At 39.2% G+C, this 20,660-nt stretch overlaps 3 protein-coding genes across 4 annotated transcripts in view; 1 reads left to right on the forward strand and 2 right to left on the reverse strand.

Moving 5' to 3' along the window:
- umodl1 (uromodulin-like 1) overlaps positions 1 to 4,633 on the reverse strand; it is a 15,870-nt gene extending 11,237 nt beyond the window's left edge. Inside the window, exons 1-5 of the mRNA XM_042499642.1 lie at positions 4,558 to 4,633; positions 2,427 to 2,669; positions 2,025 to 2,183; positions 813 to 940; positions 439 to 622 (exon numbers count right to left, since the gene is read on the reverse strand). Coding sequence (XP_042355576.1) covers positions 439 to 622; positions 813 to 940; positions 2,025 to 2,183; positions 2,427 to 2,669; positions 4,558 to 4,633 — 790 coding nt within the window. The remainder of the gene's footprint in view (positions 1 to 438; positions 623 to 812; positions 941 to 2,024; positions 2,184 to 2,426; positions 2,670 to 4,557) is intronic.
- Positions 4,634 to 6,997: 2,364 nt separating this feature from the next.
- Positions 6,998 to 13,402, forward strand: zbtb21 (zinc finger and BTB domain containing 21). 2 transcript variants are annotated; one of them, XM_042499128.1, is made up of 2 exons: positions 6,998 to 7,078; positions 9,529 to 13,402. In XM_042499128.1, exon 2 carries the CDS (start codon positions 9,531 to 9,533, stop codon positions 12,564 to 12,566), a length of 3,036 nt encoding a protein of 1,011 aa, XP_042355062.1. In that variant the 5' UTR covers positions 6,998 to 7,078; positions 9,529 to 9,530; the 3' UTR covers positions 12,567 to 13,402. The 2 variants fall into 2 exon arrangements, with proteins under 2 accessions (XP_042355062.1, XP_042355063.1); XM_042499129.1 differs by lacking the exon at positions 6,998 to 7,078 and adding an exon at positions 7,666 to 7,839.
- A 4,688-nt stretch (positions 13,403 to 18,090) lies between these two features.
- atg101 (autophagy related 101) lies at positions 18,091 to 20,330 on the reverse strand. The gene is made up of 2 exons (XM_042499454.1): positions 19,732 to 20,330; positions 18,091 to 18,773 (listed from the first exon to the last, which is right to left on the reverse strand). The coding sequence occupies exons 1-2, from the start codon at positions 19,981 to 19,983 to the stop codon at positions 18,369 to 18,371; spliced, it is 657 nt and encodes a 218-aa protein (XP_042355388.1). The 5' UTR covers positions 19,984 to 20,330; the 3' UTR covers positions 18,091 to 18,368.
- Between the last annotated feature and the right edge of the window lie 330 nt (positions 20,331 to 20,660).

Raw genomic sequence — 20,660 nt, forward strand, 5'->3', positions numbered from 1 at the left:
AAAAAATGCACTACCACACTGGCATAAAGTGATGAATTAAATTTGTGCGTACACATGGCATTAATTATCTGTAAAAGAACATGTTGAAGGCGACTTGATGTGTGTTTTGAGTGTGTACTTGATGGCGAGCTTGTCACTGTGTGCTTTGAGCGACTGATTCATGATTAATATCCGTGGGTGTGTGTGTTATGCACAAGTGTGTGTATGCGCTCGCTCTGGTGTTATTTTCCGCTATTGCAGGAAACATCCCACAGATGACTGTCACTCAAATAGAAGTGGTGGGAGAAGGAAACTGTGGTGCGACTGAGTCATTCTTTCCTGAACACCGTGTTCTCTGCAACATGAATCATTCTCAAAACTCTACAAGAATGTCATTTCTCTAAAGAAGAAAAAAAAAAGATGTGAGTGCTGCTGTACAGAACAAGCGTGTGTCCTCACCCTCCACAGTTACAGACGACACCTCCTGTATGTGTTTGAGGAGGAGATGCAGCTTTGACGTGATGTTGTGCAGTGAAAGAGTGAAGTTGCATTCAATCAGAAGTGAGGTGGCAGTTCTGTAAGGATGCACGGGCTGTGAGCTGAGGTAATAAACTGAAACATCAGACTGCAGAGCTCCAGTCACCTTTTAGAGACAGAGACACAAAAATCATTTTAAAAAAGAAAAATCAGAAATGACTCAGAAACAGACAAGTGGATGCCTTGGAATAACTGGAGCAAGTACTGGTAGCTGGCTACTGGTCTTGGCAACATGGTGTCATTATATAAGCAGCAGGAGTCTTAATAAACTGCAGTAGAAGCAGTATTAGTTGTACCATTGCTTGTAGCAGTCTTAAGTGATTCAGATGTCCTCCTCGATTGGACATCAGTTGCTGGTAGTCTGTCTTCACTGTCACTGTCGCATTAAAACGGTATCCTCCAGTCTCAGAATATTTTGCTGAGCCTGAAAGGTTTAAATAGGTCGGTTCACTCAAATCACAAAGAAATCTCATGTTTTTTCTCATTTATAAATAGCAGTATTTAAGGGCTGTACAGAAACTATTGGAGTGGAGACAGCAGCTGAACCTTAAACTATTAAAGGTTCAGTATTCGACATCCAGAACCTTCATCCTTTGATACAAATTGGTTTCTTTCAAAAACATGGGAAGAGGGTAATGAGTAATTTAATGAGAAATGGTAGAATAAAATAGATTGAAAAAAAGTTAAACTAAATGTAACTGAAAATAAGCAAAAAAAAAACCAAACAAAAAAACTTGTGCTTTAAAAAATTCCCCAAAATTTTGTGGAAAAGGTACAAGAAAATGACTTCACAATTAGTGGAGAGAAACAATGTAAGAGACAGTCAATTTTTTAAAAAAATAAAATAAAATATTTAGAAATTAAAATATTTTTGTTTTTCTGTCATTTTTTTTTCTTTTTTCCAATATATTTTTCAAAAATAATTTTCTTAATCTACTTATTTCTTGCTATTTGAAAAATATCTCTTACCAACTTGCTCATTGCCTTTTTCCCCATATTTCTGAAAGAGATTGACCTAGTTTTCCCAGGGTTCAAAGGTTAAAATACTTGTGAAAGGCATCTGAAAGCAGCAAAAGAAAAGTGATGTTCGTTCAGGTTTCAAAGGGGTTGATTTAATTAATTTAGGGGGTTTACGTGATCTGGTATGAGCGGGGAACATATGATGGTTATTAGCATACCTTAGCAAACTGTAGATAATGCTGTAACTGACATCACTGTGTCAGACCACTAATTTTATGACTCATGTCACACCATGTGTTAGCTTAGCTTTCAGCCTCTAACTTAAATCCACGGTTACACAGTTAAGATTACAAAAGCTTAATGTGAAGTTTCAGTTCTTTGACCATGACAAACAATCCTTCACCTCTGATGAACTGTTTGAAACTAGGCCAATCTGCGAGGCTACAAACCAGTGACCCATTCGTAAGAGCATGTGACTTTACCCAGGAAACCATACAAGTTGCATACTGGAATGACAAACAAAGAAAAAAACAATTAGCGCAACTAACTTGCAGGATCAGTGCAGAGAAAGCAACCCGATCTCTGGCAGCATTTCTGCCAGCCTGGGCAGTCCATGTCCCCCACACAGTCCTCAGATCTGGGACGCAGTCCATCTGCAGTTGGACAGGATCCTGGCTTGGCAGTGAACTCAACACTCCTGTTTACAGCTTCATTCAAAGGAAATAACATGTTACAGGCCATATATTAGCGGCGAGATATTTGAAGCACTGCAGTTTCTGTGCTTCCATCTGGTGTCTTGCACACAGTACAGCATGCTGGCAGGTCAGGCTGAGTCTGTCTACAGCGTGTGATGTTGTCATGTATTTTCACACTTGTAAAATGAAACATGAACAATAATTGATACTTTTTTTATAATCAAAATGATAAATATATCTGGGCGGGACACTCACGCAGGGCGCAGTAACGACCAACTTGTTCATAGCCGTCACGGCATCTGGTCACCTGCTCCATCACTGTCCTTAGCTCAGTCTGATAGGTCATCTGGTAAACAGTGACTGTGCACATCTTCGTGAGGAGCCAGTCGCCACATTTCTTTGTCACAGAATAGGGGACTGCGTGCATCGCCAGGACGCTCACGTTCCTCTTCTCATTGTGAGTGCGCAGATGGTAGCCAGATGCAGACAGGCTATTCCCTAGAATAAAATACATCTTGTCAATTTTACTCTTGGTTACCATGGTAATTAGTCTCTGGCTGCAGAATGACATTAGAATTTACATTTCAAATTTACATTGCTTTGTGATTTTGACTAAGGATGAAGTCAGGTAATGTGAGACACTGAAGTGTTATTGTCAAAGCTTGCTATAGGTTTCTGCTATATTTCCATTTAAAAAAAATAAGTTGCCAAGCTAATTATTTGAGAAACTTGGACATCAAACACACCGAGAACCCCTACCTCACTCTGATGACATGTTCAGGTAAAATGGAACAATCATGCTTGTTCATTTTTTTCTTAATGATTAAACCCACTTATCAGTTAAGTCATTATTCATTAAATCATTCATGTAACCTTTGGCTATTCATTAAAAAACGTCTCCCGCTGCCAGTTTCCTTGGTACTTTATTGTCTACAATGGACATGTGTGTGTGCTTGCACGTGTGTTATTGTAGACTATTGTGGCTGTCATGGACTTACTGCATCAAAAATATTTAAGATGATACGATGCGATGCGATGCGATGCGATGCGATGCGATGCGATGCGATGCGATACGATATAGTTTACTGTCCCACTAGGAAAATTTGTCTTGGTCTCAGATGCTGTGCCCATAAATGCCTTTACAGTTACAATAAAACCAACTACATATGAACAAAACAGCACCAACTGTATCAAACAACACCAATAAATTGCAAATAATCCAAACTGCACATACAAAATGATCATGATATTTCATGATATTTTACCACTGGGTGTGTGCAATATATGTTATGTGCAATGTATGTGCAATATTTTTTATGTGCAATTTGGTCTGTTATTGTAAAGATAAAGGCATTTATGGGCGCAGCATCTGAGTCCATGACAAACATCTCTATAGGGACAATAAAGTATATTGTATCATACCATATATTGTAACATATCATATTGCGCTGCGCCACACCGCATTGCATCATATTATATCACATCATCTTAAATATTTTTTAAGTGACAAAAATACTAAAAATATCTGCAATATTACAAGATGGCACAAAACAGTATAATTCATGATTTTATGGCACCCGGAAACTTAAAAACATGCTGATTTCAATTTAGAAAAATGTCCCATTTTAGCTCAAGTTTCAGTCCTATTTTACCTGAATACATTACATATGTAAACTGGCTTGATTTCTTTCAAAGACATGGACAGAAGGCATTTAGCAACTTAACAACAAAAAACCCAAAAATAGCAAGAAATTACTAAAAAAAAAGTTACAAGAAAATTACCTGAAATAAGCAAAACAAGAAAGTAAAAGAATAAAAAAAAGGAAATGACCAGGAAAAGGTGCTCAGAAAAATAATACATATAAATAAATATATATATTGCTATAGTCTGATTTTAGAAATATAATCATTATAAATAGAAATATAGTTTTCTTTATATTTTTCCCCAATTATTTGACAACTTCTTAATTTGATAATTAAAAACGCCTGTGAGAGGTGTCAGAACGGAGCACAAGAAAACTGATGTTAATCCAGGGGTTAAATGGTTGATAAAATGCAACATCTGACAACCATTTTTGTTAGTTATCTCAGACCAATACATTTTTTTTTATGTAAAGCACATTTGCAGCAACTACTCAAGAGCATGTTTGGTGACTGACTGCTAATATTTAAAGAGCCCAAGATGTAAAACCGTCTTTGTCCCATTTTACCTGATGTCCCAAATTACCTGACTTCACCCTACATAATACGCGTCTATCAACGATGACATTAAAAATGTTAAAAACAAATAAAAGCAGGCAATGCAATAATTATAAATCCACATAAATGCCAATATTCTGCTGTGGCATATACATCAAATTTCATGTTAATCTGCAGCGAGGCCTACCTTGATGCACAGTGTTTTGTCCCCTACAGAGAGCCAGCAGGGCCGTCGCCACCCAGATGGAGAGCATCCAACTCATTTTTCACAGATCAGAATCTCAACCATTTATATTTAACGACGACCACATTGTACGTGCTTGTCTCTCTTTGAGATGCTCACTGTTCGGGGGCGTACTCAAAGACTAAATCCTCTGTGGCTGTGTGTTTTCTCCTCCCCTCGTTGCACCATCAGTCCCTCATGGACCACAAAATCACGACAGCCGGCAGGTAAGAATATTTGGAGTTGGATTTGTCAGTGTGGTCAAATTACACTAATCTTTGCAAGGATATATAAAAAATTCAGACAATTTTGATACCTTGCATTTCTGTGAAGTATGGCAGCGTGACAAGATGGTGAGTCAGTATGTTACACAGAGAAAAGCCTTTAGTTCATATGATTTTCACAGGGAAGCCGCAGGCCTCACTTTTATTTTTGCACAATGAACAAGTTGTCATTTTACTTTGGCGGTGGCAGTAAACATGTTTGTGATGCCAGAGAGAAAGAGATGCAGGATGGGAGGAGTCAAAGTCCCTAATGACTCGGTTTGCACACAGGTAACCATGGCAGTGCTTGCTATGCTGCTGGCATTAACAGCCTGTCAGCCATTAATGTCAGGTACAGCAATTTCCCCACACGTGTTCTCGCTTTTTATATGAAGGGACATTGGGGTGCTTTGGCTATCTAAGATATGTTTTTAAAAAAGACGATTTTGTCATCATGTTGACATTATGAATGTGAACATAGGTTCATATTGTGTAGAAGAAAATTATACAAGTCTTTGTAAATGTAATGATTAATGTAATGCCTTTTATAGTAATGAGGTGTGAAAATGTGCCTGATTAAACTTCCCTCAGTCATTAAGTGATAATGACTCGGTACATGCTGACACACTGGAGTGTGTGCATGTCGGGAACTGCAGACCGAGTAAACTGAAGTCAAAATATACATTCAGTACACTAACATCACAAAATAAAATACACCACCTCAATGGTTTGATGCCAGACTGAACGTTTTTCAACTTCAATGCCAAACCACCTGATTGGATCATGAGACTGTCGCCAGGTACTGTAGCTGACAAGGCTTTCCCAGAACAGGCCTGTAGGCCAAATAAACATGGCAACAAGTCCCCACTGAATGCCAGTAATGACACAAACCCACTGCCATGCTATAGTGACATCCATTCAGTCACAGACCTAATTGGTTTCATTGGGGTTAGGGGGGAGTGCAGTTACAGGCATCTTAAATTTGTACCTCACACTTTAAACCTACTGGATACAACTACTCTCTTGTTAGATACATGAAACAGGTGTTATAGGGAAACTACATCCATTTCTAAAATTAATACATGTTATTTCTTTAGTATAAGGTAAACATATTAGCGAAATAATGAACAACTTCCTCCCAAATCCAAATACTGTATAGTGTAAAATCTCACATTTGATATAATAATAATAATAATAATAATAATAATAATAATAATAATAATAATAATAATAATAATAATGGGACCCACAAAATTTATGACATCACAACTTTGAGACTCGATTTCTGCCTTTGAGAGAGAAGCTCATGTTCACAAATATTGATTAAATTACCCTATGACCTGGAAATTGGAACTCTGACTTCAGGTGGTGTTCCCCTTTAAAAACGACATGATCATATATTTTGATTTGCTAGATCATAAATTGCGCTGGTTAGGCCTATTTGAAATGTATACACTTTAAGAGAAAAGGTCTTGGGCTTTTTTTTTAACATCAAACTTAAGTAAATAAACAATAACTTCTCCCCACCCTTAACTTTTACTGGAACACATGTGACCTAAAAGGAAGCCAGGAGCTATAAACTTACTATCGTGCCCACTTAATTTAAACAACTTGAAAATAATTTAAAAAAACAGCCAGCCAACTGCTGCCTAAATTCAGTTAGCAACTTTCAGCAGTCACAACAACTGTGAAAATAAACCAAAATGCGATTTATTGGTCATTTTTTAAACAAAGTTTATCAACAATAATAATAAACTACTCGAAAAATAATAATAATTATTATTATAACTATTGTTGTTATTGTTGTTATTGTTATTATTATTATTATTATTATTATTATTATTATTATTTGTTTAGCACCTTTCATACATGTCAGAACAATGTATAACAGTGCTCTCATACAATACAGACTGTAAATTAAGTCAGCAACCTCCAGCCATCACAAAAAAACGTGAAAATGTGACAGCAAATATGGAAAAATATGACCTATCTCTTTAAATTAGCTTCAGTGTCAAGTCTTCCGTTTGCCCCTCCCCCTGCTCCCTCACAAGCCAATCAGAGCGCGGTGCACGTGACGAGCGTTCTTTGCGATGACCTCATCCCTGGTGTGGGATGACGTCAAATTCAAGATGGATGGAATCACGACCAGCGCGCAGAAATCCACACAACACTGAATAAAGTCGCGGCCGTGAGGAGGAAATACCGTGTTCACGACGGGCAGGGTAAGTGTAGACAGACCGGGAAACTTAACGGGAAGCAGAATTAACCGGGAGGGTGAAACATAGTTGGCAGAGTGCGGTTAAGGTGAAGCTTTTTTCCCTTTTCCTCCCTGACGTAACTCGAAAGGGGGGCTCGTGCTGCTGGTAAAACCTCACTAGCTTTTATTTAGCAGGCAACAACAACACCGTGTCAGACCGGGTTTAACCGATATTTAGGACAAAAACACCACTTCCAGCGGCTGTTAAGGGGTCTAATTCACTCCCCCCTCTCCGACACTCAAACAGCTTCTGTCTGCACCGACTGTGTTTTCATTCCGGGATTACCGAGCTGGAGTCCATTGATACGCGCTCAACTTTCCGCCTCTTCATTTACCGTCAAAGCGGAACGGCTGTAGCCATTCTCATAACTCGTGACTATTTTCTAAACTGAAAGTGGCATTTCGGTGGGGAGAAGTTATGTGTCATGAGCCACGTCTCTGTGCATGATCTCATGCCGAAAAGCCTCACTCGACTTCCTCATAGACACGACCTAATGCTCGCTAAACGTGGACTGCAAGTTTTGATGAAGAGGCGACCGAGCTGTTGCTGTTTTTTTGATGAATGAATGAGACCACGAGCTTATTATAGCAAGTGCCAACATCAGTAACATGCCTTCCGGTCACCGTTTTCAAAATAAACGCCTTTAAGGAGCACCGAGGGTTGTGGAAAATATAAATATGGACATCAGTTTGAGAAGATGTAGATGCACGTCCTCTTGTTTTAAGGTAACTCCAGTGAGGTCTTTTACACAATGTGATACTTGCTTTGTGGTCAGTGATTGATATGCGTTCAAATATTCTATTTTATTTTTATTTTTATATAAATATTTTGAACATGTGAAACAAAAAACACACAGAAAAAGATAAAAAATAAGCAAAATAGCAATAAAAATTAATAATTTGTGCCAAAAAAAAATGAATAGATTCAAATAAGCAACAAGAAATTGCATTTTACATGTTCAAAAAGGAGTAAGAGGAAGCATAAACTTATTATTTACTACCCCTATCACCCAGTCAGTTAATTAATTTGTGAACTTCATCTCTAGCATATATACATACACTTACATATTTACTCACACAGACATACAAACATACACACACACATATCTATACGCAGATATACCAGATAATGAAAATGCACTCCAGTGTATGTAAACCTAGTTAGGGCCAGCCCTCAACTTTCAAGGCCCTAAACTGGATTTAGTTTGGGGGCCCTCCTAATTACAACATGTTGCCACTTCCCACGGCACTGACCCAGCTTGTGTATTGTAAATATTAGTTTAAGCACACACAATTTATACACAAGCATGTAAAGACTAAAGACCTCTTTGCAGCATCACTATCTTTAAATAGACTGGTGAATGTGGTGTTTGTCTATTAACCCCTAAACCCATGAATGATTGTCCTCAGGGCCTTTTACTTAATATGTTCTCATTGGAAATGGCTAAATCCCACCTGTCCTGTCAAGAAAATAATAAAAACAAAAATCAACAATAAGAACGAAATAAAAGGACTAGTGGCTACCTTCATTAATGTTCTAGCAGCAACACAAACTTCAGCCTCTGTTATGACCACAGAGTTGATCCACACTGCTCTAAAACAGCTTAAAAAACTTCATTAAAACCTTAATGAGCTCATGATTCATTGCAGAGCTGCTGTCATAGACAGCATTAGGCTTAGCCAGGCATACTGACAGGGGTGTAATTGCCACTTGGGATGAGGGAGCCATGATCCTGTCACTTTTAAAAATCCTATTTGTAGTCCCCTCAACTTTATTGTTTCTAACTAAAATATTAGTAAGCATTATCCTCTACCCATCCAGGTCAACATAGTGCATAGTAATGCTGCCTCATAACTTTTTGATAGAGGTTGTTGGGCCTGCATACAATAATGAAAGGAATAATTGAAGCATGTTTTTCGATTTAAAAAATCATGTAATATAATTTTACTACAGTTGACATTCAGATAAAAACATGCTTGAGTCATTAAAAAATGAGACAGTAAAATGGTTCCTTGTTGTGTACTGTCACAATCAGTGTTGCTGCAAGTCACTGACATATCCCAGGCTGTGATGATAAAAATATATAGATATACTTTGCTTGTTGTATATTGAAAATAATTCTTTGGTGGGTTTTTTTTCATCTAAGTGGCATCATGACAAAAACTTGACATTGAAATGGTTAAATGTCTTAAAATTAATGAATATCTGATATTTATGATTAGGACTGATGTTAGTTAAAAAGTTATTTCAGTGAAAGTAGAAAATCATTTTAATGTACAATATTTAAAGCTTGATTTTGTGCACAGAGCGATACGAGTGTGTGTAATATTAAAGCGGGCTCTAAAGGGTTCATGATCACCGTTTATATTTACATCCCTGCATTAAAATGTAATCCTGTTTGTCTTGTCTTTCAGCCATGGAGAGCCTCGTGCATTACAGCAATCCCTCCCATGCCCTGTCAGTGTTGGGTGTTCTGAACGAGCAGCGGCTGCGGGGTCAGATGTGTGATGTAGTCCTGGTGGTGGCAGACCAGAGGTACCAGGCCCATAAGAGTGTTCTGGCTGCCACCAGTGAGTATTTCCAGTCCCTGTTCACACGGATGGACACAGAGTCACTGAGAGTTGTAAACCTGGACTTCTGCGAGCCTGACGCCTTCGAGATAGTTCTGAATTACATTTACTCCTCCTCACTTTTTGTCGATAAAGGCAGCCTGGCAGCCATTCAAGAGCTGGGCTACAGCCTTGGAATCCCTTTCCTCACCAACATTGTGTCAACAAGGCCGCACGCATCCTACTGTGTGTCCAGAAAAAGGCTCTCGTTCTCAGAAGGGGATGAAAACGATGTCCAGACAAGGAGCGTCATTGTGCGTCGGGTCCGGAATGACACAACCCATTCCTCTCGCTCAAGTTATCAGAGAAAAACATCAGCGAGATCGTCATCTCCCCTCTCTACTCGGGAGTCGGCTCTGCCTCAACACAACTCATATGAATCAGTGAGAGAATCCATCAGCCGGAAATCATCGGAGCAGAGTGAAGCTGCTGATAGGAAGTCCACCTATCCATACAGCTCCATATTGAAAGGGAATTCATCGCACGTCACGTCTGTTAGACCCCAGCTGACATCATCGGTGTCTTTCAGTGATGCTGAAGTGCAGCACATCAGGCTGCAATCTGGCTCCGACCAGGACGTGAAGGAGGAGAACGAGGACCCCCACTATCACACCAAAGTGCCCTTTCCGGGTCAGGCGACTGAGCCGAGCCAGACCATTGACAGGAGCGGGCCGCTCATAAAAAGCTTGCTCCGAAGATCATTATCCATGGACAGCCCAGTTCCAGTCTTCTCGCCCACGCTGGAACTCAAGGAGCTGCAAAATCGCGAACAGTCGGTCGTTAAAATGGCATCAAAAGGGCCGGAGACATCTGCTCACAACGGCAATTCAAAAAGAACATCCCCCGTGGTTCTCAGGTCAAAGTACCCCAGCAGGTATGATGAAAAAACTCAGGTAGAGAGAGAAGTCAGTGTGAAAGCTGAGCCAAGCAGTCCGCTCGCTGACCCCATGGACATTATTCGAATCACAGTCGGAGATGCGTTGCCAGTCAATCTGAAAGACTTGCAAACAAATTACGACCAAGGTTCAAGGCCGGACTTTAGCTCTTTTGGGAAAAGAAAGGACAGGCCAGACAACAGACGGTACCCGTTCAAGAAGAGCAAAATATTCAAAGAACATACCCTCTCACGTGATGAGGACATGTCAGAAACAGTACCTCAGAGTGCCAGCAGCGACTCGAATGAAAACAGTGGGGAGCCACCTCAGAACAAGATTTTTAAATGCTGGAACTGTTTAAAGGTTTTCCGGTCCAGCGCCGGACTGCACCGCCATGTAAATATGTATCACAACCCCGAAAAGCCGTATGCTTGCGACATCTGCCACAAGCGCTTCCATACCAACTTCAAAGTGTGGACTCACTGCCAAACTCAGCATGGTGTAGTACAAAACCCAGCCTCGTCCTCCAGCTCCTCGGTGCTGGATGAGAAATTTCAAAAGAAGTTGATAGATATTGTGCGAGAGAGGGAAATAAAGAAAGCCTTGCTGTGGAAGTTGAAGAGGAATAAGCAGGGTTTGCAATCTCCTGCACTCGCCAAAAAGAGATCAAGACCCAGCTTCATATGTCCGTACTGCGGGAAAGTATTCGTGTTCCAGTCGCAGTACAGGCAGCATTTACGGACGCATCCTGCTGAAAAGGCCGACCAGGACTCTACGAACGAGAGCATCGTCTACCAGGAGCAGGATGAGAATACGCAACAGAAGGACGCAGATGCTGGTGTTTACTCCTGTAGACTTTGCAACATGAAGCTCTCTTCACTCTTTGAGCAGGGCGACCACGAGCGGGGCTGCCGACATGCAACTGTGTGCCCCTACTGCGGCCTCCGATTCTCAAGTCCGACGGTCAAGAAGGACCACGAGGCGCATTGCAAATACAAGAAACTGACGTGCCTGGAATGCATGCGGACCTTCAAGTCCTCCTTCAGCATATGGCGCCACCAGGTGGAGGTCCACAACCACAACATGATGACGGTGAAAGATCAGATGCACCTGAAGCAGCAAGAGAACAGCGAGGAGGTGTCTGAGATGCTCGGGGAGGAGCATTACAGCGATGAGCCTCTAGCACCCGGGAGCTCAAGAGAGAACATCGCCTACAGTGACTCCTCAGGTCCGCCCATGTACGACTCAGAAGACTCCTCCTATGTGCCTGAGGACCTGAGCATGGGCCATCATGGCAAGCTGGTGGTAAAAGAGGAGCCGTTAGAGGAGGCTGTGAGTGAGATGGAAAACACAGAGGCTGCCAAAACTGGGCCCGAGGAACCCGGCGTGTGGCCATGCGAGAAATGCGGAAACCTTTTCAGCTCTCGCAAAGACCTGGAACGCCACCAGGAGCTGCTATGCCACATTAAACCTTTCATCTGTCACATCTGCAACAAAGCCTTCAGGACCAACTTCCGCCTTTGGAGCCACTTCCAGTCTCACATGTCGACCGCTAACGAACCTGGAGCCAAAGAGATCGACAGACACCCCTCACCTTTGTCTCCCTCCCCTCCCACGACCCCTCAAAACTCTGAGCGCCCTCCCCCGCAGGCCTCCGTGCTCAAATCCACCCAGACTGCGCCAGCCGCCACAACAATCGCAGAGGAGTCCAGCAGCCCAGAGCCCTGTAGCTCATCCAAGACGAAGAGGCCCGAACTGGAGCGGCAAGCCAGCAGCCACAGCCCTCTGTCAAGGTCAAACAGCATGGAGAACCCAGGTGGCCCTCAGGAATCAGACACGCTCTTTTACCACGCGCCGTCCCTCTCTGCGCTGACGTTTAAGAGGCAGTACATGTGTAAACTCTGTCACAGGACCTTCAAGACGGCCTTCAGTCTCTGGAGCCACGAGCAGAGCCACAGCCACGTGTAAGCATCACAAAAAAGTAGTGCATTTCTCTCTCAAGAGACAATTTAATATTAGAATCAGACACCTCAGCCTATGAACGGAAGACTTTGAATGTATAGCGTATTTGCTTGCCTCCAATGTCATATATATTGAAGTGGCCGTGTTTATTAGAGATTAAAACGTGAATGTGCAATCAAGTGCTAGATTCCTCTGTGAAAGAGAGATGATTATTACTGGTTTATTTTCAAAATGAACTTCAAGCATTTATCTATTTTAAACCTCTTTTAGTTGTCTACCTGTATTAATCTATCTAGGTGTTTTGAGAAAACAAGGTATAGAGTTGCATCTCGTTACTTCAGTGGTACCATAATGAAGTTAAAGGTCCAGTGTGAAGATTTTAGGGGGATATATTGGCGGGAATAGGGTAAGTATGTTTTCTCGAGAGTAAAATCTCCAGAAAATAAGAATTTTTGGGGGTTTTTTGCGACATAGGGAGTGGGTTCTCACCCACGGAGTCTATCATGTTGCACCGCCATGTTTTTTTGTTTTTCATGAAACTGTGTTTTTTAGTGATTTAAATCCCCCTGTCAGTTTTGGAGAGGAAGAGACCTCTGGATAATTTGGCTCATGGTGACAGCCTCCTGAAACGTCTGGATTTTCAGTTATCAAAGAAAAAATTTGTTAGCAGGCCCATCTCCAGCATGCCAAACAGCAACTATAAACACTAATTTGTAATGTAAAAATCTCTTTATTCAGTGTTTTTTTTTTTTGAAGGTTTGAAGTTATTGGAGAAAAAAGGTGAGAAAAAATAAGCAGATTCTGTGCTAGCAGCCGATCTCTGACAGGCCAAACAGCTTCATCAAAAAAAAAAAAAAAAAAAAAAAGTGAAATTGCTTTAAAAGAGTTTTTACTGGTTTTAATAACTAGGTCTTTTTTTTGTTTGAGAGGAAGAGACCTCTGCAGATAATTTGGCTCCTGGTTAAAACCTCCTGAACGTCTTGATCTTAAGTCATTAGAAAAAATGTTGAGGACACTCCAACATGTCAAACAGCATTTTAACTTTTAACTCCTTTATTCCTTTTTTCAGTTTAAATGACCTGGTCTTATTTTTTCTTTAAGAGACCTTTGTAGACACAAACACTGTCAGAGCAGTTTCTAGCAAATCCTAATAATTTCCCCTTTTTTTGAGTAACCTGACCTGGCATCTCAGGATCCTGTCATTAAAGGCTGGTGTGCAAAATTAGTCATGCAGGGAAAAGGGCCAAGATAATACAGTCTACGACTGCTGTGTGTTTGTTAAAATCTTAGTTTTATCATTAAAGAATTACTTTATTTACGGAAGCCCTTAGGGGCTTTTTTCTGATGGTGCATTTTCTAAGTCCAAAAAAAATCTTTTTCATGTGTGAAATAGAGTTTAAAAAATTTTGGCAAGAAAAAAAAATGTTTTTTCTAGAAAAAAAAATGTTTTTTGGGCAAGAAAAAAAATTTTGGGGGTGAGAAAATTTTATTTTTTTTTTATTTTTTTGCCCTCCAGAAAAAAAATCTTGCCAAACACATTCTCTATTCACACATGAAAAAACATTTTTTGGACTTAGAAAATGGACCACCAGAAGAAAAAAATTCTCACTTGCCCCTCAGGGCTTCCGTATTTATTGCCCCATTGATTTGAGATGTGTTTTCATAAAGGCCCGTTAATTTCAGGGGAATGTTTGTTTTTGTTTTTTTTATTTCGTTTTGACAAATCAATTGACACCGTAAGCTTGTTGGATCATCAGACAAAAACAGTGAGTACAACATAATACCCCAAGGTGGTCATATTTATCATGGCGTCTGTGGGCGGCTGTTTCAGGCTCATTTAGAAGCAGCAAAAAACTGAAGGAATTTTAACCGGGAGAAGTTTAAACTGTTTGTAATCTGCATCACTAGATGCCACAAAATCCCCCTAAATTGTGCACACTGCTCCTTTAAAAGCGACAGCTATATACATTGTTTTCTCAAAGTGTGAAAAAAGTGCTTCAAACTTTTGGAGGCTGCAGGAGAATTTAAGATTAGTGCTTTTTTGCTTTTGTATCGGATCTGTTTCTTGGTGTGAGTGGCATCCCTTAAGATAATATTGGTGGCCTCGACAATGTTTTCAATATGCACTTTGTTCAGCAGTTTCAGTTAGAGGTCGCCCAAAATCGTTGCTCGGATCATTTCACTGAGCAGAGGTATAGATGATAAATAGGCCCCTAATTGCTTTGTTTCTTCTTCATTCCTTTGCATTAGATCTCTCATTTTTAGTCTTTGCCTAATTTTGAGTGACGGGCTGATTGAACAAGACCTGCAGTATGATGAATCACAAACACACCTCAGATACCTGCTTTAAGTCTAACATTTCAGTATGCAGTCTGGATTTATTGCCTACAGCCTTCATTCAGTAGTTTAAATTTATCTTCCTAACTATGAGCCTGGTGAATCATGTTTTTTTGCATACAAATAAATGAGACAGTGCAGTCATCAATCATGAGATTTGAAAACTTTGTTTTTTTTTCACAGATAAATGATCAGGAAGAATCACTGAAATAAAGATGTGAAAGGTGCTCAGATCAGCTTAGTAATGATATTGTCAGTGAAAATAATGGGCTGTGTTGATTTGACAGAATCCTAAATACTACAGAAAATCATTCAAGTATGTTAGAAATCAACCAGGAATATTTATAGCAACCAAGCTTTCAGAAGAATGTTTTTAAGAAGGCACACGGCATTATATTAACGCAACTTATTCTGAAATGGTAAATATGATGATAATATTGTGTTACATATAAGACATTGTCATAATTTTATGAATCACTGAAGTCCACCACCCCAGTGCAACACCAGTGTGGTAATTAACCAAGCTTTACGATGCTTCGATGGCCTTATGCAACTTTGAAAATATTGTGTTGACATAATTTTACATGAAAGCACAACAGATGACTTACGACTCAGGCTTTTCAAGAGGAAGGAGGCACAAGAAAGCAAATCTTTTACTCTACGAATGGTGAGAAAGTGTTCCTGCTTCCTAAAGATCTATTATTAAAGATTGTGTTGATTGTATTCCAGTTGTTTCACAATTGTATTCTTGTACAAGTATATACTTCTGCTTTGGCTTGATGGATTAGACCTTCGTCATAAATTATTATGATCGCTACTATTTGGGAGATGTTGCATTCAAAGAGTGCTCCGCAGAGACTATGGGAATTTTGTTTTCCTCGAAATGAGCGACGCGAGCTGCATTGTGATGTTAAATTCTTTGGGGAAATTCTGTATTGATAATAGTGCTCTTAATTTCTTGTGATAAAGACTTTCTGAAAGTTTCACAGAGATGATTAGACTTGTGTACATGGAAGTGTTTGTATCCTCGATTTTGTACCGATTTTGTTAGTAAACAAAAAAGTTTTATCTTTTTAGTATTCCTGTGCTCTCACTGCAATAATGAATATTTGTATCAGCATTGGTTGCATTATTGTTGCTTTTTGGAAACTTGCAGCTGTTTTGTGTTTAGGTTTTTCTACAGTTTTTGTGCTTCATTTCTGTAATAAAGAGTAACAATGGAGTATATATATACAACCATTTGTGGCATTTAAATTATTTAGTCAAATATACCGTGGCCCACAGCTCATTTAAAGCTCACTCAGAAAGCATTTCGTTACATTTTCATTACTCAGACCATATCCACTTTCTGGGTTTACTGTGTTTTCTTGGCCAGTAAACTCTATTTTTACTTTAGCATACTATGGAGGATGAAAATGACACAAGTAACAACGTCATTTTTAAAAATGTATAAATAGATACAGAAAATATTAAATAAAAAAGGAAATGCAGAGATTAAGACCTCCTACTGCACTAATGTACAGATAGAGAAATACAGAAATGAGTATAAGTAGTACAACAATGTAGAAATAAATATTTTATGTCCTGTTTGTACATTTAATATTTTCATATTCATTTCCATATTTATTTTTTATTTTTTTGTTTATCTATTTATTTATTTCCATATTTATCCATTTGTGTATTTATTTGCACATTTAATTAATTGTTTCTGTGTGTATTTTTTCAGGTATTTATTTATTCAGGTATTATTTATTAACCCATTTATCTCTCTCTGTATTTATTTGTACATTTAATTACATATTTCCACATATATATATTCCTGCATTTATATATACATGTATTTATTTCTATAATTATTTATTTGCATAACTATTTATTTATTTACACATTCAATTGTTTATTTATTGAAACTTAAGTCATATTTTGTCCTCCATAGCATAGTGCCTCAGTACTTCAAAGCAGATATAAGAGGGTCTTTGTGCAGTATTGACATGATTGGAAATAATTTAGGTAATTTAGGGTAAAAGAACATTTTGCCATTTGTTCCCAAATCTCAAATATCTATAACCCCTCACCTACTGTGAGTGTTTGACCTTGTGTTGCACATAAAGGCGTTGCATAAGCTTTCCTTTGCTCACCCGCACAGATAATGAACAGCCAGTTGTTGGTGTCATCGCCGTGACTGTCGATTCCTCTACCTGTGCGAGTAAAAGCATGTGAGAGCGGACACACGCGTTATCCTGTTGGCAGACGACGCCGAGCCAAGGGGATGTTTTTCAAGCTGCGGGCCACCGTGACCACTTCTGGCTGGGAACTCCGGACTGAACTTAGGAGGTGTTTGCTTTAATTTGGAAAAATGGCAAACTGGAAATCCTGTCCTACCCGTGTGTAAGGTCACACACTCCGTCAAACTGTGCGCAGAGAGGAAGTTTTCGCGCAGATGAGGAAACCTGCTCGCAAACTCCGCCACATCTTTTGCATGAAGAAAAAAAAACTGATTTCATCTTATTTTATGAGTTTCCCTTTGCCAGCAGTTGTTTTCATCTATCAGTTGTTTTTATCAATTTTTAGACGGAAAGAGCTGTGAATGTAGACTGAAAGTACCATCAGTGGCAATGAACAACATTTATTGTCAAAGATAAACAGTAATTTACATTTGAAATTATTGCAAAACAACTTTTTTTTTGAGAATTTAACTTATATATAGTGTTACTTGCTATTGTAATGAAGTTGCATTTCTAGATGGTGGAAAATAAAGGTGATTTGGAAAGAGTAGAGTTAAAAAGCAAAATATCTTTTAACCCTTTGAAACCTATAGTGACATACTTTTCTTGTGCCGCTTTTAGATGCTTTTCACAAGTATTTAAACCTTTGAACCTGAAGCAAATTGGTGCAATTTCTTAAAAAAAACACATACACACACACAAGACTTCATCAAAATATTTCACAACTTGTGAGAAATTAATAGATGTAGAAAATTATTTTAAAAGGTAAGAAAAAAGTTTTGGGAAAAAAAGAAAAGAAAGGATCGTAATCATATTTAACATTATGTTACAATTTTTTTTTGAATTTTTAAGCACTTTTACCAGGTCATTTCCTTGTTGTTGTTTTTTTTAATTATTAATTTTCTTTATTATTTTTTCCTTTTTTCTTGTACTTTCAGTTTCTTTAAATGTTGGAGTAATTTATTCTTTTGTTGCACTTGCCTTCTTCCCTTGTTTTTAGAAGAAATAAAGCCAATTTGCTCAGGTTTTAAAGGGTTAAATTGACATTACACAATCAAGAATCATTAGGTACAAACAATACCAAAATCGCAGCAGAGACATGAAAGAAATGCCTGATTGTGGGCTTCATTGTAGCAGCAGTGCAGTTGTCAAATTGTGTGTTTTAGCATTAAATCAGGTGTCAGTTATGACTAAATATACAATTATGGATCAAATCTTCTAGATCTTTCTTCTCTCTGTGTTGTCCTCACAGTGCCAGAGTGTCCTTGATCAGCCTCCTCATCGTCGTGCTTACAGAGGTGCCCAGAGAGTCTGTGATCTGGTACGTGATTTTGTAAAGGTACGGCTGCACATCCTTGAGACTGGTGTCAAAAACATTGTCCACTTCAGACTGGGTGGGCATCTTTGGCAGGTACTCGTGGCGGTTTATGACCTCCACCACATTGATGACCTTCTCGCCCAGCTTCTCGCCCACTTTCTCCCTGCAGATCTGCCTCTCCTGCTCGTTGGCCAGGTTGACGACGTTGACCTTGATGCTCCACACTTCCCAGGGAATGCACTCATCGGAGAAAGGCCAGCGGGATTTCTTCTTCTGGTAAAACTCCAGAGAGATTTGGCCCATGCCATCGCTGCCAGAGTTGCTCAAAGCATCCTGTAACCACGGCACAGTTGTTATTGATGGGGAGGTAACAATATACAAGCAGGTATTCATTTTGATTATTTTTCTTTTTTCATTTTGAGTATGTCTGTTCAAGAATTACTCCACGCCCGCATGTTCTGCAAAAGCTCACGGTGACTATCTAACCTGACTGTTATATTCAGATCACTACTGCACAGATTAAATGTACACAAGGATGTTTCTAGGATTTTGGGACATTCAGGGCTGAGCCTGGACTGGCACTTTTATTCTAATATATAAAAAGTTCTTTTTTATTATGTATTTTTATGCACACTGGCACCTTATTTACATTAAAAGCACAGAGAAAAAATCCCAGCGGGAATCAATTTATTTTCTTTGTGAATTAAAAAACGGTTGAGGGGGCCACTCGGCACTCTACTGTGGGCCAGATTTGGCCCACATGCCATAAGTTGAGTATCACTGGTGTAGGGCATCTGTGAAATAACTTGATGCTGGGCATTTATGCATTAACCCTTTCAATGCCTCAATTGACAGAAAATAATACTTTAAACTATATTTTACAATTGTGTGTGTTTTGATTAATTTTGAGTAATTTTGTTTCTTTTAACTGATTTCTTGCTAATTTTGGGGCCATATGTTGTTAAGTTACTCATCACCTTCCTACCATGTTTTTGAAAGAAATCCACATTTGCTGTGATTTCAGAGGGTTAACCTCATGTAGGGCACTTGTGCAGTAATTGTGTATAGGACTTGCAATTACTCTAGAAAACTTGGGTCTAGGGGCATTGTGCAATACACTTGGGGTGCACACATCCAGGGGTTACCCTGTACGTCGTTATTAAACTGTAAGCCTGGACAAATTTCTCCCAAGGGAGACAATAAAGTCTGATCTTATCCAACCAAAACATGTCGTAAAACTAGTCAAATTACAGGCCTGCATGTGCATGACAGTCAACAATCACACAGTTACCTTGAACTCTGACACAGCTTTCCTGATGACCCTGTCCAGCTCCTCTGAGGACACCCTGACGAAGGTGAAATCGATGAAGTCACAGTCGATGTCCAGTGTCCCCACGGTACCTATGGAGTAGGTGCCCTCCTTTTTGTAGTGAAACTTCCCGGTGCTGCGGTGCAGTAAGATGGTGTGCAGCAAAGACAGCATGGCCTCTTCCACCTGCCTCGCCTCCACGGTCACTTCGAGGACTTCTGATCGACAATTCATGACGAGACGATGTTTATTTCCATTAACAGGAGACAGCTCGGGTGATGGTGGCAGCTCGATCAGTGACGAAGATATATTTTGTTTACCTCCGCGGAGGGCGGGGCCTATCCCACACTGCGTATTACAGTATAATAAAACACAAAATAATGTTATTGTAAATGTGAACCTGCTTTCAGATGAAATGCGTGCGAACTGACCACGGAGACATTGTTACAAAAGCTAAGGCTAAAGCTAATGTTTGCTACAAACGGGACGGGAAGATGAGGCAATGATGACAACAAGACACGCTACGGCGAACCGCGAGGCTCAAAACAGGCTCCTGATTCGTGTTTTTCTAACGTCTTGTGTTTTTAACGAGGTATATTTTATGTACGCTGTAACAAAAATACAGCGAAATTCTCACAGAAATGTACAGGTTTTTTAACTTATATTGTCTGTTTTGATGTTACACACACTCGTATCGCTCTGCGTAGAAAATGCCTTTTCAAAATATAAGTTTTAAAAATATTTTACATTAATATAATTATATATATAATTTCTTATTTATTCATTTATTCATTTTTATTTTATTATATTTAATATTTTCAACAAACATAAGTTGTATTCATAAATATCAAAAAATCATTAATTTTCAGAATTGTAATCCTTTAAATCTAAGGTATTTGTCATGATGCCAC

This window comes from Plectropomus leopardus, chromosome 13 (assembly GCF_008729295.1).
Source record: "Plectropomus leopardus isolate mb chromosome 13, YSFRI_Pleo_2.0, whole genome shotgun sequence".
In the NCBI taxonomy this organism is placed as follows: Eukaryota; Metazoa; Chordata; class Actinopteri; order Perciformes; family Serranidae; genus Plectropomus; species Plectropomus leopardus.

What these genes read in the sequence shown, in the direction of transcription:
- zbtb21 (XM_042499128.1), top strand. Translation starts at nt 9,531, where the DNA reads ATGGAGAGCCTCGTGCATTACAGCAATCCCTCCCATGCCCTGTCAGTG.
- atg101 (XM_042499454.1), bottom strand. Translation starts at nt 19,983, where the DNA reads ATGAATTGTCGATCAGAAGTCCTCGAAGTGACCGTGGAGGCGAGGCAG. An exon ending in AAGCTGTGTCAGAGTTCAAG is followed by an intron (nt 18,774 to 19,731) that starts GTAACTGTGTGA and finishes CCGTGGTTACAG; the next exon opens with GATGCTTTGAGCAACTCTGG.